General features: G+C 42.4%; 1 protein-coding gene across 1 annotated transcript in view; it reads left to right on the top strand.

Annotated features, from left to right (window-relative positions):
* acadvl (acyl-CoA dehydrogenase very long chain) overlaps positions 1 to 19,624 on the top strand; it is a 39,707-nt gene that overhangs the window by 2,768 nt on the left and 17,315 nt on the right. The window contains exons 3-16 of the mRNA XM_064938183.1: positions 682 to 756; positions 984 to 1,056; positions 1,158 to 1,222; positions 2,267 to 2,401; positions 6,431 to 6,575; positions 6,882 to 7,011; positions 8,232 to 8,357; positions 9,166 to 9,364; positions 9,518 to 9,622; positions 10,391 to 10,477; positions 13,053 to 13,115; positions 14,334 to 14,435; positions 14,644 to 14,741; positions 19,545 to 19,617. Of these exons, the coding sequence (XP_064794255.1) occupies positions 682 to 756; positions 984 to 1,056; positions 1,158 to 1,222; positions 2,267 to 2,401; positions 6,431 to 6,575; positions 6,882 to 7,011; positions 8,232 to 8,357; positions 9,166 to 9,364; positions 9,518 to 9,622; positions 10,391 to 10,477; positions 13,053 to 13,115; positions 14,334 to 14,435; positions 14,644 to 14,741; positions 19,545 to 19,617 (1,476 nt within the window). The remainder of the gene's footprint in view (positions 1 to 681; positions 757 to 983; positions 1,057 to 1,157; positions 1,223 to 2,266; positions 2,402 to 6,430; positions 6,576 to 6,881; positions 7,012 to 8,231; positions 8,358 to 9,165; positions 9,365 to 9,517; positions 9,623 to 10,390; positions 10,478 to 13,052; positions 13,116 to 14,333; positions 14,436 to 14,643; positions 14,742 to 19,544; positions 19,618 to 19,624) is intronic.

Below are 19,624 nucleotides of genomic sequence, written 5' to 3'. Positions count from 1 at the left end.
AGGTCCCTCTCCTCACAAGGAACAAATTTGCCTCATGCACCCATACGGTCCACCATGATGGATTTTCTGCCATTAACAATTCTGTGAAAAACACTTAAAGCTATGAGTCTTGCTAAGCCACTCGACATCCCAGACACCACTGGCCTGATTTTGACAACTTGGGTGAATGATGCGTCTTGCCATAGATATCTGTAATTTACAAAATTACACTGATAGGCCCAAGGGTGGTACTATAGTAATCAACTGAAATTCTGAACTTATATCAAGCACGTTGTCCCATTTTGAGCCTAAATTGTTGTCACTAATTGGCCCAAGACGGGGTGCAGCATCATTCGTGGGTGTGGCATGTTTAATGTTGCCTTTTTTTAAATGAACACTCAGATTCTTAAGAGTAATATTGTTAATCTTTCATATTTAATCCTTGTGTATAGGAGCAGGGTCTCCTACTGTAGCTTTCACAAACCCCTTCGCGATTGTTGCCCATTTCCCCTGTCTAAAGTACTGTACCACTCCATTCAATTATCCTGAACCTACCTATCAATAATCCATCGGAAATTCACTTATTTCAGTCCCTATCTCTCTAACATATTGTAACCATAGAACTAGAATGAGATTATATTTCTATGGTTGTAATCTCTTCTCTCTGTATGACATTGCTTGTTTGTGTTTGTCTCTCTACAGGCAGTACTGGACAAGCAGGCTGTCGGCACCACCACAGCAACCAAGGCAGCCACTGCCAAGAAGGCACAGAGCGTGGTATGTGTTCTTAGATCAGCCTTCCTCCCTATAAAGTACTGCTTCACTGAGGTTGTCCATACTGGATGTGACTACTGTTTGGGTCTCCATGTTTTAAAGTTCAAGATCAACAATTATGACTGAGCTGCGCTTAGATCACTCTGAAATGCATTAGGAAGTACAGTATGCATTTCCTGCTTTTTTTGTGACAGTTGATATATCAACATGACTCCATGTATCTCTTGTAGGAGTCCCAGTCTTTCGCCGTCAACATGTTCAAGGGCCAGATCAACCCCTCGCAGGTCTTTCCCTTCCCCTCAGGTGAATGGACTAGTCATGTATTGTTATGCAGCCACTTAGCGATGATGTAAAGGAGACATGTTGGAACATCTAACGGTTGTGGTCTTTCTGCTGTTTTCCAGTGATGAACGAGGAGCAGACCCAGTTCCTCCAGGAGTTAGTCCCACCCGTTTCCAAATTCTTTGAAGTGAGTTTCAATTCACCCTTTTCTTGTTTTTGTGACCAAATGTTTATTTTATTTTACAAAGAGTAAACCACAACACATATTTCCTCTAAGTTATTCAAGCTAAATGTCTTTACTGCCACTAGATTTGTCATAAGGGTCACCTTCATTAGGGAAAACCGTAGCAAAATGTTTCTTATTGGACAAGTTCAGATAATCAAAACTATTAGATTATTGTCTGTATTGGACCGTATTCCTCCATTTCAATACTACTGAACATGGTCCAGGTTGTAACTTACCTCTGGCTCGTGGGTGCTGTAATATATATATATATATATTGCTCAAAATAAATAAAGGGAACACTTAAACAACACAATGTAACTCCAAGTCAATCACACTTCTGTGACATCAAACTGTCCACTTAGGAAGCAACACTGATTGACAATACATTTCACATGCTGTTGTGCAAATGGAATAGACAACAGGTGGACATTATAGGCACTTAGCAAGACACCCCCAATAAAGGAGTGGTTCTGCAGGTGGGGACCACAGACCACTTCTCAGTTCCTATGCTTCCTGGCTGATGTTTTGGTCACTTTTGAATGCTGGCGGTGCTTTCACTCTAGTGGTAGCATGAGACGGAGTCTACAACCCACACAAGTGGCTCAGGTAGTGCAGCTCATCCAGGATGGAACATCAATGTGAGCTGTGGCAAGAAGGTTTGCTGTGTCTGTCAGCGTAGTGTCCAGAGCATGGAGGCGCTACCAGGAGACAGGCCAGTACATCAGGAGACGTGGAGGAGGTCGTAGGAGGGCAAGGAGGAGCACTGCCAGAGCCCTGCAAAATGACCTCCAGCATGTGTCTGCTCTAATGGTCAGAAACAGACTCTATGAGGGCCCGACGTCCACAGGTGGGGGTTGTGCTTACAGCCCAACACCGTGCAGGACGTTTGGCATTTGCCAGAGAACACCAAGATTGGTAAATTCGCCACTGGCGCCCTGTGCTCTTCACAGATGAAAGTATAGGTAAACTTCTGGCTTCAACTGTATATATGGTATGCTGTTGTAGGAGGTGAATGACCCAGCAAAGAATGACTCCCTGGAGAAGGTGGAGGACAGCACCATGGAAAGCCTGAAAGAGATGGGGGCCTTTGGTCTGCAGGTCCCCCAGGACCTTGGGGGTGTGGGCCTCACCAACACACAGGTGAGAACATACACCTTTATCTCTATACACACACAGTCTTATATAACTAACCTTGTGGGGACACACAATTCCCCAAAATTACATTTTCCCTAGCCCATACCCTAGTTTCTAACACTAAACTCCATTGAAATAGCATTTGACCTTGTGGGGATAACAAAATGTCCCTATTTGGTCAAATTTTTGTTTGTTTACTATTGTTGTGGGGAATTCTGGTTCCCAACAAGCATAGTTAAAAACACACACTGACCTGGGGGGGGCGTGGGGGTAACACATAGGGACGCAGACACACACACACACACACACACACACCTTAAGAGCAATACCCCAACCAGGACGCAGGTACAGTGCCTTGCGAAAGTATTCGGCCCCCTTGATCTTTGCGACCTTTTGCCACATTTCAGGCTTCAAACATAAAGATATAAAACTATTTTTTTTGTGAAGAATCAACAACAAGTGGGACACAATCATGAAGTGGAACGACATTTATTGGATATTTCAAACTTTTTTAACAAATCAAAAACTGAAAAATTGGGCGTGCAAAATTATTCAGCCCCCTTAAGTTAATACTTTGTAGCGCCACCTTTTGCTGCGATTACAGCTGTAAGTCGCTTGGGGTATGTCTCTATCAGTTTTGCACATCGAGAGACTGAAATTTTTTCCCATTCCTCCTTGCAAAACAGCTCAAGCTCAGTGAGGTTGGATGGAGAACATTTGTGAACAGCAGTTTTCAGTTCTTTCCACAGATTCTCGATTGGATTCAGGTCTGGACTTTGACTTGGCCATTCTAACACCTGGATATGTTTATTTTTGAACCATTCCATTGTAGATTTTGCTTAATGTTTTGGATCATTGTCTTGTTGGAAGACAAATCTCCGTCCCAGTCTCAGGTCTTTTGCAGACTCCATCAGGTTTTCTTCCAGAATGGTCCTGTATTTGGCTCCATCCATCTTCCCATCAATTTTAACCATCTTCCCTGTCCCTGCTGAAGAAAAGTAGGCCCAAACCATGATGCTGCCACCACCATGTTTGACAGTGGGTATGGTGTGTTCAGGGTGATTTAGCTGTGTTGCTTTTACGCCAAACATAACGTTTTGCATTGTTGCCAAAAAGTTCAATTTTAGTTTCATCTGACCAGAGCACCTTCTTCCACATGTTTGGTGTGTCTCCCAGGTGGCTTGTGGCAAACTTTAAACAACACTTTTTATGGATATCTTTAAGAAATGGCTTTCTTCTTGCCACTCTTCCATAAAGGCCAGATTTGTGCAATATACGACTGATTGTTGTCCTATGGACAGAGTCTGCCACCTCAGCTGTAGATCTCTGCAGTTCATCCAGAGTGATCATGGGCCTCTTGGCTGCATCTCTGATCAGTCTTCTCCTTGTATGAGCTGAAAGTTTAGAGGGACGGCCAGGTCTTGGTAGATTTGCAGTGGTCTGTTACTCCTTCCATTTCAATATTATTGCTTGCACAGTGCTCCTTGGGATGTTTAAAGCTTGGGAAATCTTTTTGTATCCGAATCCGGCTTTAAACTTCTTCACAACAGTATCTCGGACCTGCCTGGTGTGTTCCTTGTTCTTCATGATGCTCTCTGCGCTTTTAACGGACCTCTGAGACAATCACAGTGCAGGTGCATTTATACGGAGACTTGATTACACACAGGTGGATTGTATTTATCATCATTAGTCATTTAGGTCAACATTGGGTCATTCAGAGATCCTCACTGAACTTCTGGAGAGAGTTTGCTGCACTGAAAGTAAAGGGGCTGAATAATTTTGCACGCCCAATTTTTCAGTTTTTGATTTGTTAAAAAAGTTTGAAATATCCAATAAATGTCGTTCCACTTCATGATTGTGTCCCACTTGTTGTTGATTCTTCACAAGAAAATAGTTTTATATCTTTGTTTGAAGCCTGAAATGTGGCAAAAGGTCGCAAAGTTCAAGGGGGCCGAATACTTTTGCAAGGCACTGTAAGCAGGGATACCCTTTTACCTCTATACAGCAAGAAGACAGTCTATTCAGAGTACTGTACCAACATAATACACAGGTCAGCAGAAATACCAGCACACGTATGCAATGATGCATATACAGTGCCTTTGGAAAGTATTCAGACCCCTTGATTTTTTTCACCCCACGTTTTTTATTATGTTACAGCCTTATTCTAAAATGGATTAAATACATATTTTAATCCTCAGCAATCTACACACAATACCCCATAATGACAAATCGAAAACAGGGTTTTGGAAATTTTTGCAAAATTATTAAATATAAAAAAACAAACACCTTATTTCCGTAAGTATTCAGACCTTTTGCTTTGAGTCTCGAAATTAAGCTTCGGGTCATCCTGTTTCCATTGATCATCCTTGATCTTTCTACAACTTGATAAATTCAATTGATTGGACATGATTTGGAAAGGCACACGTATGTTTATATAGGGTCCCATAGTTGCATGTCAGAGAAATCCAATTGTGTCGAGGCACAGATCTGGGAAAGGGTACCAAAACATGTCTTCAGTATTGAAGGTCCCCAAGAACACAGTGGCCTCCATAATTCTTAAATGGAAGAGGTTTGGAACCACCAAGATTCTCCATAGAGCTGGCCGTCAGGCCAAACTGAGGAAGCGAAGGACCTTGGTCAGGGAGGTGACCACGAACTCGATGGTCACTCTGACAGAGCTCTGGAGTTCCTCTGAGAACCTTCCAGAAGGACAACCATCTCTGCACCACTCTCAGGTGCCTTTATGGTACAGTGGCCAGATGGAAGCCCCTCCTCAGTAAAAGGCACTACAGCCCGATTGGAGTTTGTCAAAAGGCACCTGAAGACTCTCAGACCATGAGAAACAAGATTCTCTGGTCTGATGAAACCAAGATTTAACTCTTTCTGACCTGAATGCCAAGCGTCACGTCTGGAGGAAACCTGGCACCATCCCTACGGTGATGCATGGTGGTGGCAGCATCTTGCTGTGGGCATGTTTTTCAGCGGCAGGGACTGGGAGACGAGTCAGGATTGAGGGAAAGTACAGAGAGATCCTTGATGAAAACCTGCTCCAGAGCACTCAGGACAGACTGGGGCAAAGTTTCACCTTCCAACAGGACAACAACCCTATTTATTTAACTTCATTTAACTAGGCATTTAAAAAAAACTATAACCTTTATTTAACTAGGCAAGTCAGTTAAGAACAAATTCTTATTTTCAATGACTGCCGAGGAACAGTGGGTTAACTGCCTGTTCAGGGGCAGAACGACAGATTTGTACCTTGTCAGCTTGGGGGTTTGAACTTGCAACCTTCCGGTTACCAACACTCTAACCACTAGGCTACCCTACCGCCCCAACCCTAAGCACACAGCCAAGACGACGCAAGAGTGGCTTCAAGACAAGTCTCTGGATGTCCTTGAATGGCCTAGCCTGAACTTGAACCTGATCGAACATCTCTTGACCTGAAAATAGCTGTACAGCAATGCTCTCCATCCAACATGACCGAGCTTGAGAGGATTGGCAGAGAAGAATGGGAGAAACTCCCCAAATACAGGTGTGCCAAGCTTGTAGCGTCATACCCAAGACTCGAGGCTGTAATTGCTGCTAAAGGTTCTTCAACAAAGTACTGAGTTAATGGTCTGAATACTTATGTCAATGTGATATTTACTTAAAATATATATATATACATTTGTACACATTTCTTAAAACCTGTTTTTGCTTTGTCATTATTGGGTATTGTGTGTAGATTGCTGAGGGGGAAAAAAATATATATATATATATATTAGAATAAAATGTGTCAAATCTTTCTGGAGGCACCATAAAGTTCAAGCCATGTCTTAGACCACTGGATAAAGAATGATGTACATGGGGTAGAATATCCATGTCGAAACAAGTCAGCATGAAACTGAGCTATGTATGTTGCTCTTGATAAGGATGGCTGCAAAATAACCTTCAAGACTCAGCTGTTTTTTTTTTACCTTTGTGTCCTCTGACAATAGTAGACTGTTAGAGTACTGTGTAAGTACACTAATGTTTTAACCTTTTTTTATTGATCAGTATGCCAGGCTGGTGGAGATCGTGGGCCAGCACGACCTGGGGGTTGGCATCACTCTGGGTGCCCACCAGTCCATCGGTTTCAAGGGCATCCTGCTGGTTGGTAGTCCCGCCCAGAAGGAGAAATACCTGCCCAAGCTGGCCACAGGTGAGAGAGAGAGGTGGCAGGTAGCCTAGTGGTCGAATCCCCGAGCTGACGAGGTACAAATCTGTCCTCCTGCCCCTAACAAGGCAGTTAACCCACTGTTCCCCAGTAGGCCGTCATTAAAAATAACATTTTGTTCTTAACTGACTTGCCTAGTTAAATAAAGGTAAAATAAAGAGGCTTTGTCGTTACTCTGTCATTTTATTTGGTTCTGCCTATGTATTATTATACCTAGACTGTAATTCCACGTATAAGGCATTTCAAATCTGTTGGCCTTATTTCTCTTATTTTTCTTCCTCTTTTATCTAGGTGAGACCCTGGCGGCTTTCTGTCTGACTGAACCAGCCAGTGGCTCTGATGCTGCGTCCATAAAGACCCTCGCTACCCTCTCTCCATGTGGAAAACACTACATCCTCAATGGAGGCAAGATCTGGATCAGGTACTGCAGGACCACCAACATTGTGCTATCATTTAGTATGGTGCAAACACTGTGTGGTTTATGTCCTGTACACAGTCATAGCGACATTGGAAGTTTATATACACAGCCAAATACATTTAAACTCAGATTTCACAATTCATAACATTTAATCCTAGTAAAAATCCCCTGTCTTAGGTCTGTTAGGATCACCACTTTATTTTACAAATGTGAAATGTCAGAATAACAGTAGAAAGATTTATTTCAGCTTTTATTTCTTTCATCACATTCACAGTGGCTCAGAAGTTTACATACACTCAATTAGTATTTGGTAGCATTGCCTTTAACTTGTGTCAAATGTTTCGGGTAGCCTTCCACAAGCTTCCCACAATAAGTTGGGTGAATTTTGGCCATTCCTCCTGACAGAGCTGGTGTAACTGAGTCAGGTTTGTAGGCCTCCTTGCTCGCACACGCTTTTTCAGTTCATCCCACAAATTCTCTATGGGATTGAGGTCAGGGCTTTGATGGCCACTCCAATACCTTGACTTTGTTGTCCTTAAGCCATTTTGCCACAACTTTGGAAGTATGCTTGGGGTCACTGTCCATTTGGAAGACTTGAACTGCACATGCTGAATTGCAGTCTGTAAAAAAAAAAAAAAAAAAAAAAAGAAAGTGATAGTAGTTAAGATGGGATAAAATGGAGTCATGTAGTCTCTTGTCAGCTTTGGGTGATAGGAGAAAAAAAATGGTTTTGTAAGGCATTCTCGCTTTATAACATTTGCTCTTTGCATGACATAGACTGAAAGCTATGGTCCCTTGTTGATTTCACCTGTTAAATCAGTTTAGATGAAGGCGAGAAAAGATTTTTAAGACCTGAGACAATTGAGACATGGATTGTGTATGTGTGGCATTCAGAGGGTGAATGGGCAAGATAAAATATTTAAGTGCGTTAGAACGGGTATGGTAGTAGGTGCCAGGCGCACCAGTTTGAGTGTGTAAAGAACGGCAACACTGCTGGGTTTTTTTATGCTCCACAGTTTTCCAAAAGACGTCCAGCCAACGACTGTAGGAAGCATTGGAACATTGGGCCATCATCTCTGTGGAATGCTTTCGAAACCTTGTGGAGCTCATGCCCTGACGAATTAAGGCTGTTCTGAGGAGGGGGGTCCTAATATAGAGTTGTGGTTGTATACAGTATTGCTATTGTTTTCTTTGACTTATCCTGACTCTGTCTGTGTTGTCAGTAATGGTGGTCTGGCTGAGATCTTCACAGTGTTTGCCAAGATGCCCATGATGGATGAGAAGACAGGACAAATGAAAGACAAAATCACAGCCTTTATTGTGGAGAGGAGCTTCGGAGGAGTGACACAGTGAGTGGTGGATGGAGAGCGGATGGGTGATGGATAAAGATATGGAGGGATTAGAAGAGGGAGGTCTGAAATGGGGGAATTTACGTAAGAGTATGCACTGTATGTTTCTTGTTAGAAGCTTCACAAGATTGTTGATTTAATGACTATCCCAGTCTCTATATTTTCTGTCTGTCCATAGTCTTGTTTTTAGTGAATATTTTAAAGTTTTTGTCCTGATGATGCACATCCACATTTTAAAGAAGTTGCAGACTAAAAGACAAAACAAAAACGTTTTAATTTCGGGCTTTAAGCAACCACTTTTCGTATACCCCCCCCCCACCACCATTTTTCAATTACGATCTTGTCTCATCGCTGCAACTCCCCAACGGGCTCGGGAGAGGCGAAGGTCGAGTCATGCGTCCTCCGAAACATGACCTGCCAAACTGCGCTCCTTAACTCCCATCCACTTAACCCAGAAGCTAGGTGCACCAATGTGTCAGAGGAAACACCCGCCTCAAGGAGTCGCAAGAGCACGATGAGCCAAGTGAAGCCACCCCGGCTAAACCTTCCCCTAACGTTGCTGGGTCAATTGTGCGTTGCCCTATGAGACTCCAGGTCATGGCCGATTGTGACACAGCCCGGGATCGATCCCGGGTCTGTAGCGATGCCACTGCGATGCAGTGCCTTAGACCGCTGCTCCACTCGGGAGACCCTAAACAAACACTCTTATCCAGGTGACATATTGTCAATGCATTCATCTAAGGTAGATAAGACACAACAACGTGACGACGTGTATCGTTAACATTTCCTTACCTTCTACCTCTTCCAGCGGTCCCCCTGAGAAGAAGATGGGCATTAAGGCGTCCAACACGGCGGAGGTGTACTTTGAGAACGTTCCGGTACCCATTGAGAATGTCCTGGGAGAGGTAGGTGGCGGCTTCAAGGTGGCCATGGCCATCCTCAACAACGGGCGCTTCGGCATGGCCGCCGCCCTCTCCGGCACCATGAAGGGAGTCATCACCCAGGCTGTGAGTAACGCTGTGTGGGACTATCCAAATAAAGTGTTACCTCTATTTGCCCTTCAGTTGAGTCTGTCTAGTCTCATTGAAGCTCTGTTACTGTGTTGGTTTTAGCACTTCTTGACCTCCCATACTGACGCCTGTCCTTGTCTCTTTGCCCAGGTGGACCATGCAGCCAACAGGGTCCAGTTTGGTAGTAAGATCCACACCTATGGAGCTATCCAGGAGAAGTTGGCACGCATGACTATGCTGCAATATGTCACTGAGGTACACAGACTATCGATTGATCAATTTACATCTTGCTTTTCCACACACTCAACACTCTTTTACATAGTATGAGGAGAAACTCCCCTCAACCACCACCATGTGTTGCACCCTATGGGTGATGCACTGGCAGCCATTTTACTACAGACTGCTCACCACACTTCAGCTGACATGGTATCAGTGGAGGCTGCTGAGGGGGTGACGGCTCATAATATTGGCTGGAACGGACCAAGTTGAATTGCATCAAATACCTGGAGACCATGTGTTTGATGTATTTGAAACCATTCCACCTATTCCGTTCCAGCCTTTACCACGAGCCCATCCTCCCCAATTAAGGCGCCACCTGTGCATGGTCTGCTTACAGCCACTGGCAGAAATCGCATAATGCACATCTTAATCCATTACTCAATCAACCAAATGTGTTTTATAGAACATCATCGGATGTCACAAAGTGCTGTACGGAAATCCAGCCTAAAACCCCAAACAGCAAGCAATGCAGATGTAAAAGCACAGTGGCTCTGAAAAACTCCCTAGAAAGGCAGGAATCTAGAGAGGAACAAGACTCTAAGATGTGGCCAGTCCTCTTCTGACTGTGCCCGGTAGAGATTATAACAGAACATGGCCATTAAGGCCAGATTGTTCTTCAAGATTCAAGAGTGGGCATACTTAAGATCACACAGGACACCAGATAGGACAGACTGATGACTGGGAGCTTATTTTGGTATCCTGTTGGGATTTTCATGTCCTCTTCTCCCCTCCCCTTTCTTTCAGTCCATGGCCTACATGATCAGTGGGAACATGGACAGTGGATCCAAAGACTACCATATTGAAGCGGCCATCAGCAAAATCTTTGCCTCTGTGAGTACAGCACTGTCTGGTTTTATCCTATCCTCTTAATTTTAAGCATTTCACAACTATTACTTCAATTGTGTAAATATTCCATAAGATACATTGCAAAATGAATGCACTTTGTTAAGAATCTTCAGGACACACAATGTATATTTGAATCCGTCAGAAAATGTACTGATCCAGCATAGACTAAATACTAAAGTAAGATTAGTGTGTTTTCTGAATGTAAGACAAGTTGCCTGCCCAGAATGCAACCCACTTTGAAAGGCTTGACTTAACAAAAGCCCATTGAGATGTGCACGATTCAAGACGGGTGCGCTTCACACTAGAGGTGTCCAAAAAGTTAGATCCGTTCTGGATCCTTGGCTTTTCCACCCGGCCAGATATATATATAATATATATTTATATATTTTAAACAGAACCGTTCTGAATGGACCTGAGGGCAGTTGGACCTAAAAAGGCCTGTGGATAAACTGATCCAAACAGACCCGTGCCGGTTCGGATCTGAGAGACCCGTTCAAATTTGAGAGTAGAAAGAGGGAGAGAGAAAGAAACCTCCTCAATAAACAAGCGATATTGGCCAAATGATCCACAGTTACGTGTCCTTAACTGTCTTTAACAAATCAAAATCGATATGTAGCACACTCAAATTTATAGCATATTGTTTAATTGGTTTTTACTTTCCTAAAACAATGTTTCAGCTGTCTGAGATTTCAGTGCTGAATACAACAGGGCATTGTATGCCTATAGGTCTAGTTGTCCACTGTATGATATGAATATTTCCAATCTAAAGGAAGAGAAGTTTAGGCCTAGATATACCAGCGCCATGTTCCCAACACCGACATGCATTTCTTTATAGGGAAAGGGGGATACCTAGTCAGATGTACAACTGAATGGGGAATAGTGGATTAATTGCCTTGCTCAGGGGAAGAACAACAAATGTTTACCTTGTCAGCTCGGGGATTTGATCCAGCAACCTGTCTGCTACTTGTCAGGTGTTCAGGAGGCGGCTAATCTGCACATTTTCAATCGGCTTTAAAAAAAATAAAGATGAGCTTTATATTGTTAGATTAATGGAGTTACTCTGCTAGGCCTAAAACATTCTTCCTCGCCTTACTGTCGGAGAGTTAGTTGGAACGCTGTTGGGCCTAAAACATTCTTCCTGTCGGAGTTAGTGAGGAAGAAACCTTCAAAGGTTTCTTCACTGTATTAGGTTAATATCAAGTCTACAAGTCAAATGTTTATGGAAAATAGCAACATTGCGTCATTAAGTTTTGCATCTCGCCTTAGGTTTTTCCCTTTCCATGGTTTGAGTGAGAGTAACCCAATAGGCCTACCGGTAATTCTATTAGTTTGTGGGAAACACAACATTAACTTAATTTGGCCAATGAAAATGGCTCAAAAGAACTCAACAAATGTCAGCAATTGCTAAGGCCATTTATTTTCCAACAGCCCTATTTTTAACCCATTTCTAACTAAATATAGCACACAATTAAAATGACAGTCCAAACTTAATTTAGCCATTTCTAAATGTATCAACAAAATTCAACAAAACACTTTGCATATATAAATAACTGGTTTTGATTCTTAAATACGTCTATAATAGTCATGATTATAGCCTAATGATAATAAATACGAAAATAAATAAGTTCGAAAATTTGCATCAAACCTGATTTAGCGAGTAGCACACATTCTATTTGGCCGGGCCAACATTCTTCTTACCTTTGTCCTCTAAAACTTGTCCCCAAGGACATTCCCCTTGTAGGCTTCTTTTCACTATAATCTTCCTCCTCTTAACTTGTATTTTACTTAAATGAAAAAGGCCTCCATCTTTGCTATCAACAGTAGCCAAGGCTACTTTCACTTGCGCGCTCTCTCGCTCTCAGCAGGAACGTGACATGAGCAGCCGATACCAGTTTCAGCTGGACATAAGCTATAAGTTTTATTGTGTTGCAATTGGCTGACACCGATAGCACAGTTCTCATCCACTCGCATACATTCAATTAACTGAGCATGGTTCAGTCAGGTCCAGTAAGCAAATCCATTTTATTTGCACATACCTGATACTCATGGCAATTATATCAAACTGACCCAGATCCGAGACAAAAAGTCAGAATTTAGGACTCTTACCCGCTCGGGTCCAGGGTCGGATATCGGATCTGTCAGACCCGTGCCTCTACCCCACGCTGCTACAACTCGCACGCTACAGGACCGCAACAGCAGAGAAGCTTAGCTTCGCGGTTGTTGCGGAAATTGACCTGCTACTACTGTTTACTTTGCATCTATTCTAGGTCATCTCACTCAGTTGACCTTTAAACCCAACCTAACTTGTGGCTTGCCCCATCACCTTATGCACTACTGCCCCACAGTGGCAGGAAGTGACATCCCCAAAAACACACAAACTATACCACACATAAATAACTCCTTGACTCCCACGCATTGGCTATTTTCTGTCCTTAACACTCAAACTGAACCTAAATAATATAAAAATGAAATAGAAATGTTTTTTGTAAAGTGAAATAATCTTAACTAATAGAAATAAAAACAAATATAAAACTATAATAACCTTCTCTCTCTCGTGTAGGAGGCTGCCTGGGAAGTGACTGATGAGTGTATCCAGGTCATGGGAGGAATGGGCTTCATGAAGGTGAGTCTGCATCACTGGATTGTTGGGAGGGGTTATGTGTGTGTCGTACATAGAAATATAGTGCTTTATACAGGCGTGAAAATGTATAGAATTTCTTAGCGGTATGCAAATGCACAAAACCTTTTTTTTATGGGCCTAATAGAATTACATATAGAATCCCTATTAATTCAATAGGATCTCTTTGGACCTGGAAGAAAATATTTGTTACTTTTTTTTTATACAGTATTTTTTTTAATGGTCATTTCACAATTTCCACCCAAATGAAGCCTACCTGCGTGCTTTCGTCCACTCTAAAATAATTCCTGCAACCATACTGTACACCTGCCATTTTAATGAATGGAAAAGACATCGGTTACAAAACACACACAAATCGAATGAATTTTCATTAACCACTGCGCTACCCGGGAGGTCCTGACCTACAAGTAACCTGAATTGATGTCATCTGCCGTCCGTGCGCACTGTTCTCATCGATCCACACTACATGTTTTCAAGTCCATTCGCTCATGTTTCATGCGACTGACATGTAATGATAAATAATAGCCTACAGTTTTTGGCATCTTTAGTTTTAACTACTGTGATTGACTCAAGTTTGCCCTATTTATTTCCAGCTTACTTTCCCTGGTTTAATGTCAGCGTCTTACATAGAAATAGATTTAGATCACAATGGACATTGTTGGTGTGTAGACATGACAACAGAGAGGTTTATGCTGGGTGTGTGTGCTTACTGTGAGTGACTAGGAGTAGTCCCTTTTTGAAGACTTTATTTTTTTATTTTTTTTAACTTTACCAATTTTTCTCCCTAATTTTGTGGTATCCAATTGTTTAGTAGCTACTATCTTGTCTCATCGCTACAACTCCCGTACGGGCTCGGGAGAGACGAAGGTTGAAAGTCATGCGTCCTCCGACCCAACCAAGCCGCACTGCTTCTTAACACAGCGTCAACCAAGCCGGAAGCCAGCCGCACCAATGTGTAGGAGGAAACACGTGCACCTGGCAACCTTGGCACCTTGACAAGGATTTTCCTACCGGCCAAACCCTCCCTAACTAGGCCAATTGTGCGTCGCCCCACGGACATCCCGGTTGCAGCCGAGCCTGGGCGCGAACCCGGAGTTTCTGGTGGCACAGCTGGCACTGCAGTACAGCGCCCTTAACCACTGCGCCACCCGGGCACCACCCTGAAGACTGACATCTTATGGCTGTTTCCTGTGGTGTATCCAGGGCTCTGGTGTGGAGAGGGTGATGAGGGATCTTAGAATCTTCAGGATCTTTGAGGGAACCAACGACATTCTCAGACTGTTTGTGGCTCTCAACGGATTCCAGGTACACTACATGTCACCTATTTTGTCTAAACGATCATACTGTCTTTGTTTTTTAAGTAGAAATAGAATTACAAGAACGGCAATCCACATTTAAGTCACTGTCTCATGATGGGTGGGCCGGAGGCCATATTCAATCTACCCAATATATGTCCCTGTTGTAGTAATTCTATTCCTATGGTGAATGGTATTGATCTTCCTGTTGTTTTCAGGATGCAGGGAAGCACCTGAAGTCTCTACAGAAGGCTCTGAAGAACCCTCTGGGCAACGCTGGGCTGCTGGCTGGAGAGATCACCAAGAGGGCCAAGAGGTCAGTGTGTAACACGCAGTTTAAGAAGCCCACTTGTCAACACACTAGGGCTGACCCCATTTAGTCGACTAGTTGATAGTTTGGTCGACCGAGATCTCATTAGTCGAGCAGTAGCAAAATAACAAATACCAAAAATCTCATGTTGTATAAGTCTGATTTGAGCTGAGTGGACTGATCCATTGTGGAGGCTGTGGGGATGGCTCAGTCCATTATGTGGTGCTGAAATTATATATGGATATATTACATAAGAACGATGGTGTAACACTAATAAAAAGGATATTTGAAAACAAATGCGCTTTCTTCCACGTTGGATAGTCGTCGCTGTCTGCGGTTCTGAAACACATCAGTGCGCTGTTGAATCGGTGCCTTTTCCTAGACCATGTTGCTATGTGAATACTAGCAAAGGTAACCAGCATATTGGTGTTAAGAACAATATGCGGGGGCAGCAGAATGAGATGACAAGACAGCCCTTGACTTATTGTCTAAGAAAAGTGAGGAGAGAGGAGACCACCAACATAATTAGGTCTATAATCAACAGTCTAACTGTTAATGTGCCTGGCTTTATAAATCATATACATGTTTATATACAGTGGGGCAAAAAAAGTATTTAGTCAGCCACCAATTGTGCAAGTTCTCCCAAGATGAGAGAGGCCTGTACATTTTCATCATAGGTACACTTCAACTATGACAGACAAAATGTGGGGGAAAAAATCCAGAAAATCACATTAGGATTTTGAATGAATTTATTTGCAAATTATGGTGGAAAATAAGTATTTGGTCACCTACAAACAAGCAAGATTTCTGGCTCTCACAGACCTGTAACTTCTTCCTTAGGAGGCTCCTCTGTCCTCCACTCATTACCTGTATTAATGGCACCTGTTTGAACTTGTTGTCAAAGGACACCCGAAACAAAATTGTAGACCTGCACCAGGTTGGGAAGACTGAATTTGCAATAGGTAAGCAGCTTGGTTTGAAGAAATCAACTGTGGGAGCAATTATTAGGGAATGGAAGACATACAAAACCACTGATAATCTCCCTCGATCTGAGGCTTCACGCAAGGTCTCGCCCGTGGGGTCAAAACGATCACAGGAACGGTGAGCAAAAATCCCAGAACCACATGGGGGACCTAGTGAATGACCTGCAGAGAGTTGGGACCAAAGTAACAAAGCCTACCATCAGTGATGCACTACGCCGCCAGTGACTCAAATCCTACAGTGCTAGACGTGTCCCCCTGCTTAAGCCAGTACATGTCCAGGCCCGTCTGAAGTTTGCGAGAGAGCATTTGGATGATCCAGAAGATTGGGAGAATGTCATATGGTCAGATGAAACCAAAATAGAACTTTTTGGTAAAAACTCAACTTGTCGGAGTGGCTTCGTAAGAAGCATTTCAAGTCCGTGTTACCCAGCAACAGCCCCAAAAACATCACTGCTCTAGAAGAGATCTGCATGGAGGAATGGGCCAAAATACCAGCAACCGTGTGTGAAGATTTACAGAAAACGTTTGACCTCTGTCATTGCCAACAAAGGGTATATAACAAAGTATTGAGAAACTTTTGTTATTGACCAAATACTTATTTTCCACCATAATTTGCAAAGAAATTCATTAAAAATCACACAATGTGATTTTCTGGATTTTTTTTTTTTTTTTTTTTCATTTTGTCAGTCATAGTTGAAGTGTAACTATGATGAAAATTACAGGCCTCATCTTTTTAAGTGGGAGAACTTGCACAATCGGTGGCTGACTAAATACTTTCTTGCCCCATTATGTATGTATGTATATATGTGTATATACACACACACACACACGCGCGCAATAAGACAGATCCTGCTTCTGTTGCCTGTGAGTGTTTCTTTAATAGCCTACTGATGAGCACCAAGCCTAGCACAACATGTCGATTAAACAATTTCACGAATTCGGCTGATTTAATCTTTACTTTTCTGTAATAAAGCCTTTTTTTTAAACAGCCTCTCTGGTATTATTTATCATTTATTTACTGTTTACACTTCTCTAAATTGTTGGAATATAAAAAATATTTAATATTAATAACTCCTTTTTATTGCTATTATTTGTATAATAAGTAATGTCCTTATCATTAGGAGGCTTAGTAAGCAGCCTTGTATAACAACCGTCGAGCTGTCGGCCTAAGAGCACATCCTGTTTAGTCTTAATACCTTAACTTCCACCTAAATTTCAATACTTCTACAGGCTACTGTATCAATCATGAATTTGTTCATGTCATTCATGATTTGAAATGTAATCGAGCATTTTAGTTTTAAAATAAATTGAATAAATACTAATTGAATTGCCTTGAATAATTAGCTTAAACAATAAATAAACCGTTAGATTTTGGAAATTGAATTCACTAATGAATGCAACTGTTTTTAGTCTTTGCGGTAATTAAGGTGGACAATCAGAACTGTTGTCCAGGAGTTTCACCCCATTGATCGATGGTTTCAAAGTTTGTATCAGTCAAAAATTTTGACAAGCTGATCATAACAAAAAATAAAATACTTCTACATTTACCGCAGTGTAAACACATTGCAAATAGGCTCGGGATAACTCCTGACAAAGTTGGGTAGCTGAAATTCAGTGCTTAAATAGTGAAATTGATTAGTCACAGGAATCAGGACTAATAAAGCCCACTCAATAGCCTGTTTTACAAACGGTGGGCCTACCACATGGATGGGCATTTGTAAAATTACATTGTGGGCCGACATGGTAGGCTTCAACCTAGTAAGCAGGAGCAGACATCTTTTTTTTGGTCCTGTCTGAATGTTGCTTTTTGGTGTTTTACAAATGGTAGGTTTATCACAGATGGGTGTTCATCAAATTATTTTCATGCAAGTGTAACAGTATAACTTTAGTCCGTACCCTCGCCCCGACCCGGGCGTGAACCAGGAACCCTCTGCACACATCAACAACTGACACCCACGAAGCATCGTTACCCATCGCTCCACAAAAGCCGCAGCCCTTGCAGAGCAAGGGGAACCATTACTTCAAGGTCTCAGCGAGTAACATCACCGATTGAAACGCTATTAGCGCGCACCACCACTAACTAGCTAGCCATTTCACATTGTTTACACAAGCTGTAGGCTACCCCTCGGTAAGCACTGACCGACACCTTTTGGACTGTCATTTATTTTTTTGGGGTCTCGCCTATGGAGAGTAACATTTCCAACCAGAATAACCACCATTTGTTTGGCGAACTCCAAGGTCCTCTGATCATACTAGTCCAGTGTGAATCGACATCCCTGTGTTTTCAGAGAAATGCCTGTTTTGACAGGTGTTGCTTGCGGTTTTCACAAGAAAACAACACCTGATTTGGATAAATTGAACTAAGTGCTGAGCATAGGCTACATGTAGGCCATTCATATAGAGTTGATCAACTTTTACAGTGAATGCTTTTGTTTGTGTGCTTTTCAGTTGAATATTACCAAATGCATCAGTAAGAAACACTGAGCCTAATTAATGCAACCCTTGCTGTTAATAGATGGCAAAGCAGCATACAACTGACCTAAACACTTGAAAATTACAACTTTGTCATCCATAGCCTTAAAATGCATCTCAAGTGCACTTGCACTGTTTAGCTCACATCTGAAGGCTGGGGGGAATTTAGGATGTACTGCAGCTCGCTAAAATATCCTAATTATGATCACACTTCCTCAATTCAAATATGATGGGGACACGATAGAGAGCTGGATTAGAAACTTGGGGGAAAAGCTGGAGTTCTCAGTGTGACCTTATCACCTGGACATGTTGAAATACTTTATCTTCACGCCTAGAATAAAAAACCTCCAGGCTTCCTTCTTAACTGTCAATGCATTGGGGAAGAAATAAAGAAAAAAACGAATCCCATCCGGATCATCCTCTGGAATAACGGACATTCTGAGCACATGACCAGCGTTCTCCAGTAATACTAGTCCTGTCTGAATGATGCTCTGGAATAACGGACATTCTGGGGTAATAATTACATGACCAGCGTTCTCCAGTAATACTTGTCCTGTCTGAATGATCCTCTGGAATAACGGACATTCTGGGATAATAATTACATGACCAGCGTTCTCCAGTAATACTTGTCCTGTCTGAATCATCCTCTGGAATAACACACATTCTGGGGTAATAATTACATGACCAGCGTTCTCCAGTAATACTTGTCCTGTCTGAATCATCCTCTGGAATAACACACATTCTGGGGTAATAATTACATGACCAGCGTTCTCCAGTATTACTAGTCCAGTGCGAATAGGTCTTAGGTTACTTGCGTGCGATACATACATGTGTCACGCAAAGAGAGCAAGGGTTGATGGGAATAGGGAATGTTTTTCCTAAACAAATGAGGGATTTCAGTAACACAACTTTTCAGTCAGAAATGGCTGTAATTATGTATTAGCTCCCGCAACACGGACAGCGTGATTAACACTGATGTTCTGTGGTGGTCGCTGCAGCAGGGAGGAGAGAGACAACAGGTGCTCGTCAGTCACTGTCTTTTAAAAAAACACAGCACAGCAAGTCTGAGCCCGGCACAATCAAATCAATTGCGGGTTGGACTCCCTCTAGTCATTTGTGTGTCTTAATTATTTAATCAAACCGTGTGCTTAAATCATCAGACAAGCTCAGTGAATATAGTTGATTTGATTCAAACACATAGGATGTGTCAATATATGGAAAAAATACATGTTTTAAAATGACAACCAATCGACTGGTCGAAAGAACAGACAACTCTTGGTCGACCAATTTAAAAAAAAATATAATAATAATCCTTGGACCCTCCCTAACCATTTGTCTCTTTCTTGTTATCCAGGACGGCAGGTCTTAGCACTGGGCTCACTCTACAGGGATCAGTTCATCCGGAGTTGTCTCACAGTGGAAATCTGGTGAGAG

The sequence above is a fragment of the Oncorhynchus masou genome, chromosome 26 (genome assembly GCF_036934945.1).
Source record: "Oncorhynchus masou masou isolate Uvic2021 chromosome 26, UVic_Omas_1.1, whole genome shotgun sequence".
Lineage (NCBI taxonomy): Eukaryota > Metazoa > Chordata > Actinopteri > Salmoniformes > Salmonidae > Oncorhynchus > Oncorhynchus masou.
The sequence above is the reverse complement of the archived record's forward strand: the minus strand, read 5'-3'. Positions and strand labels throughout refer to the sequence as shown.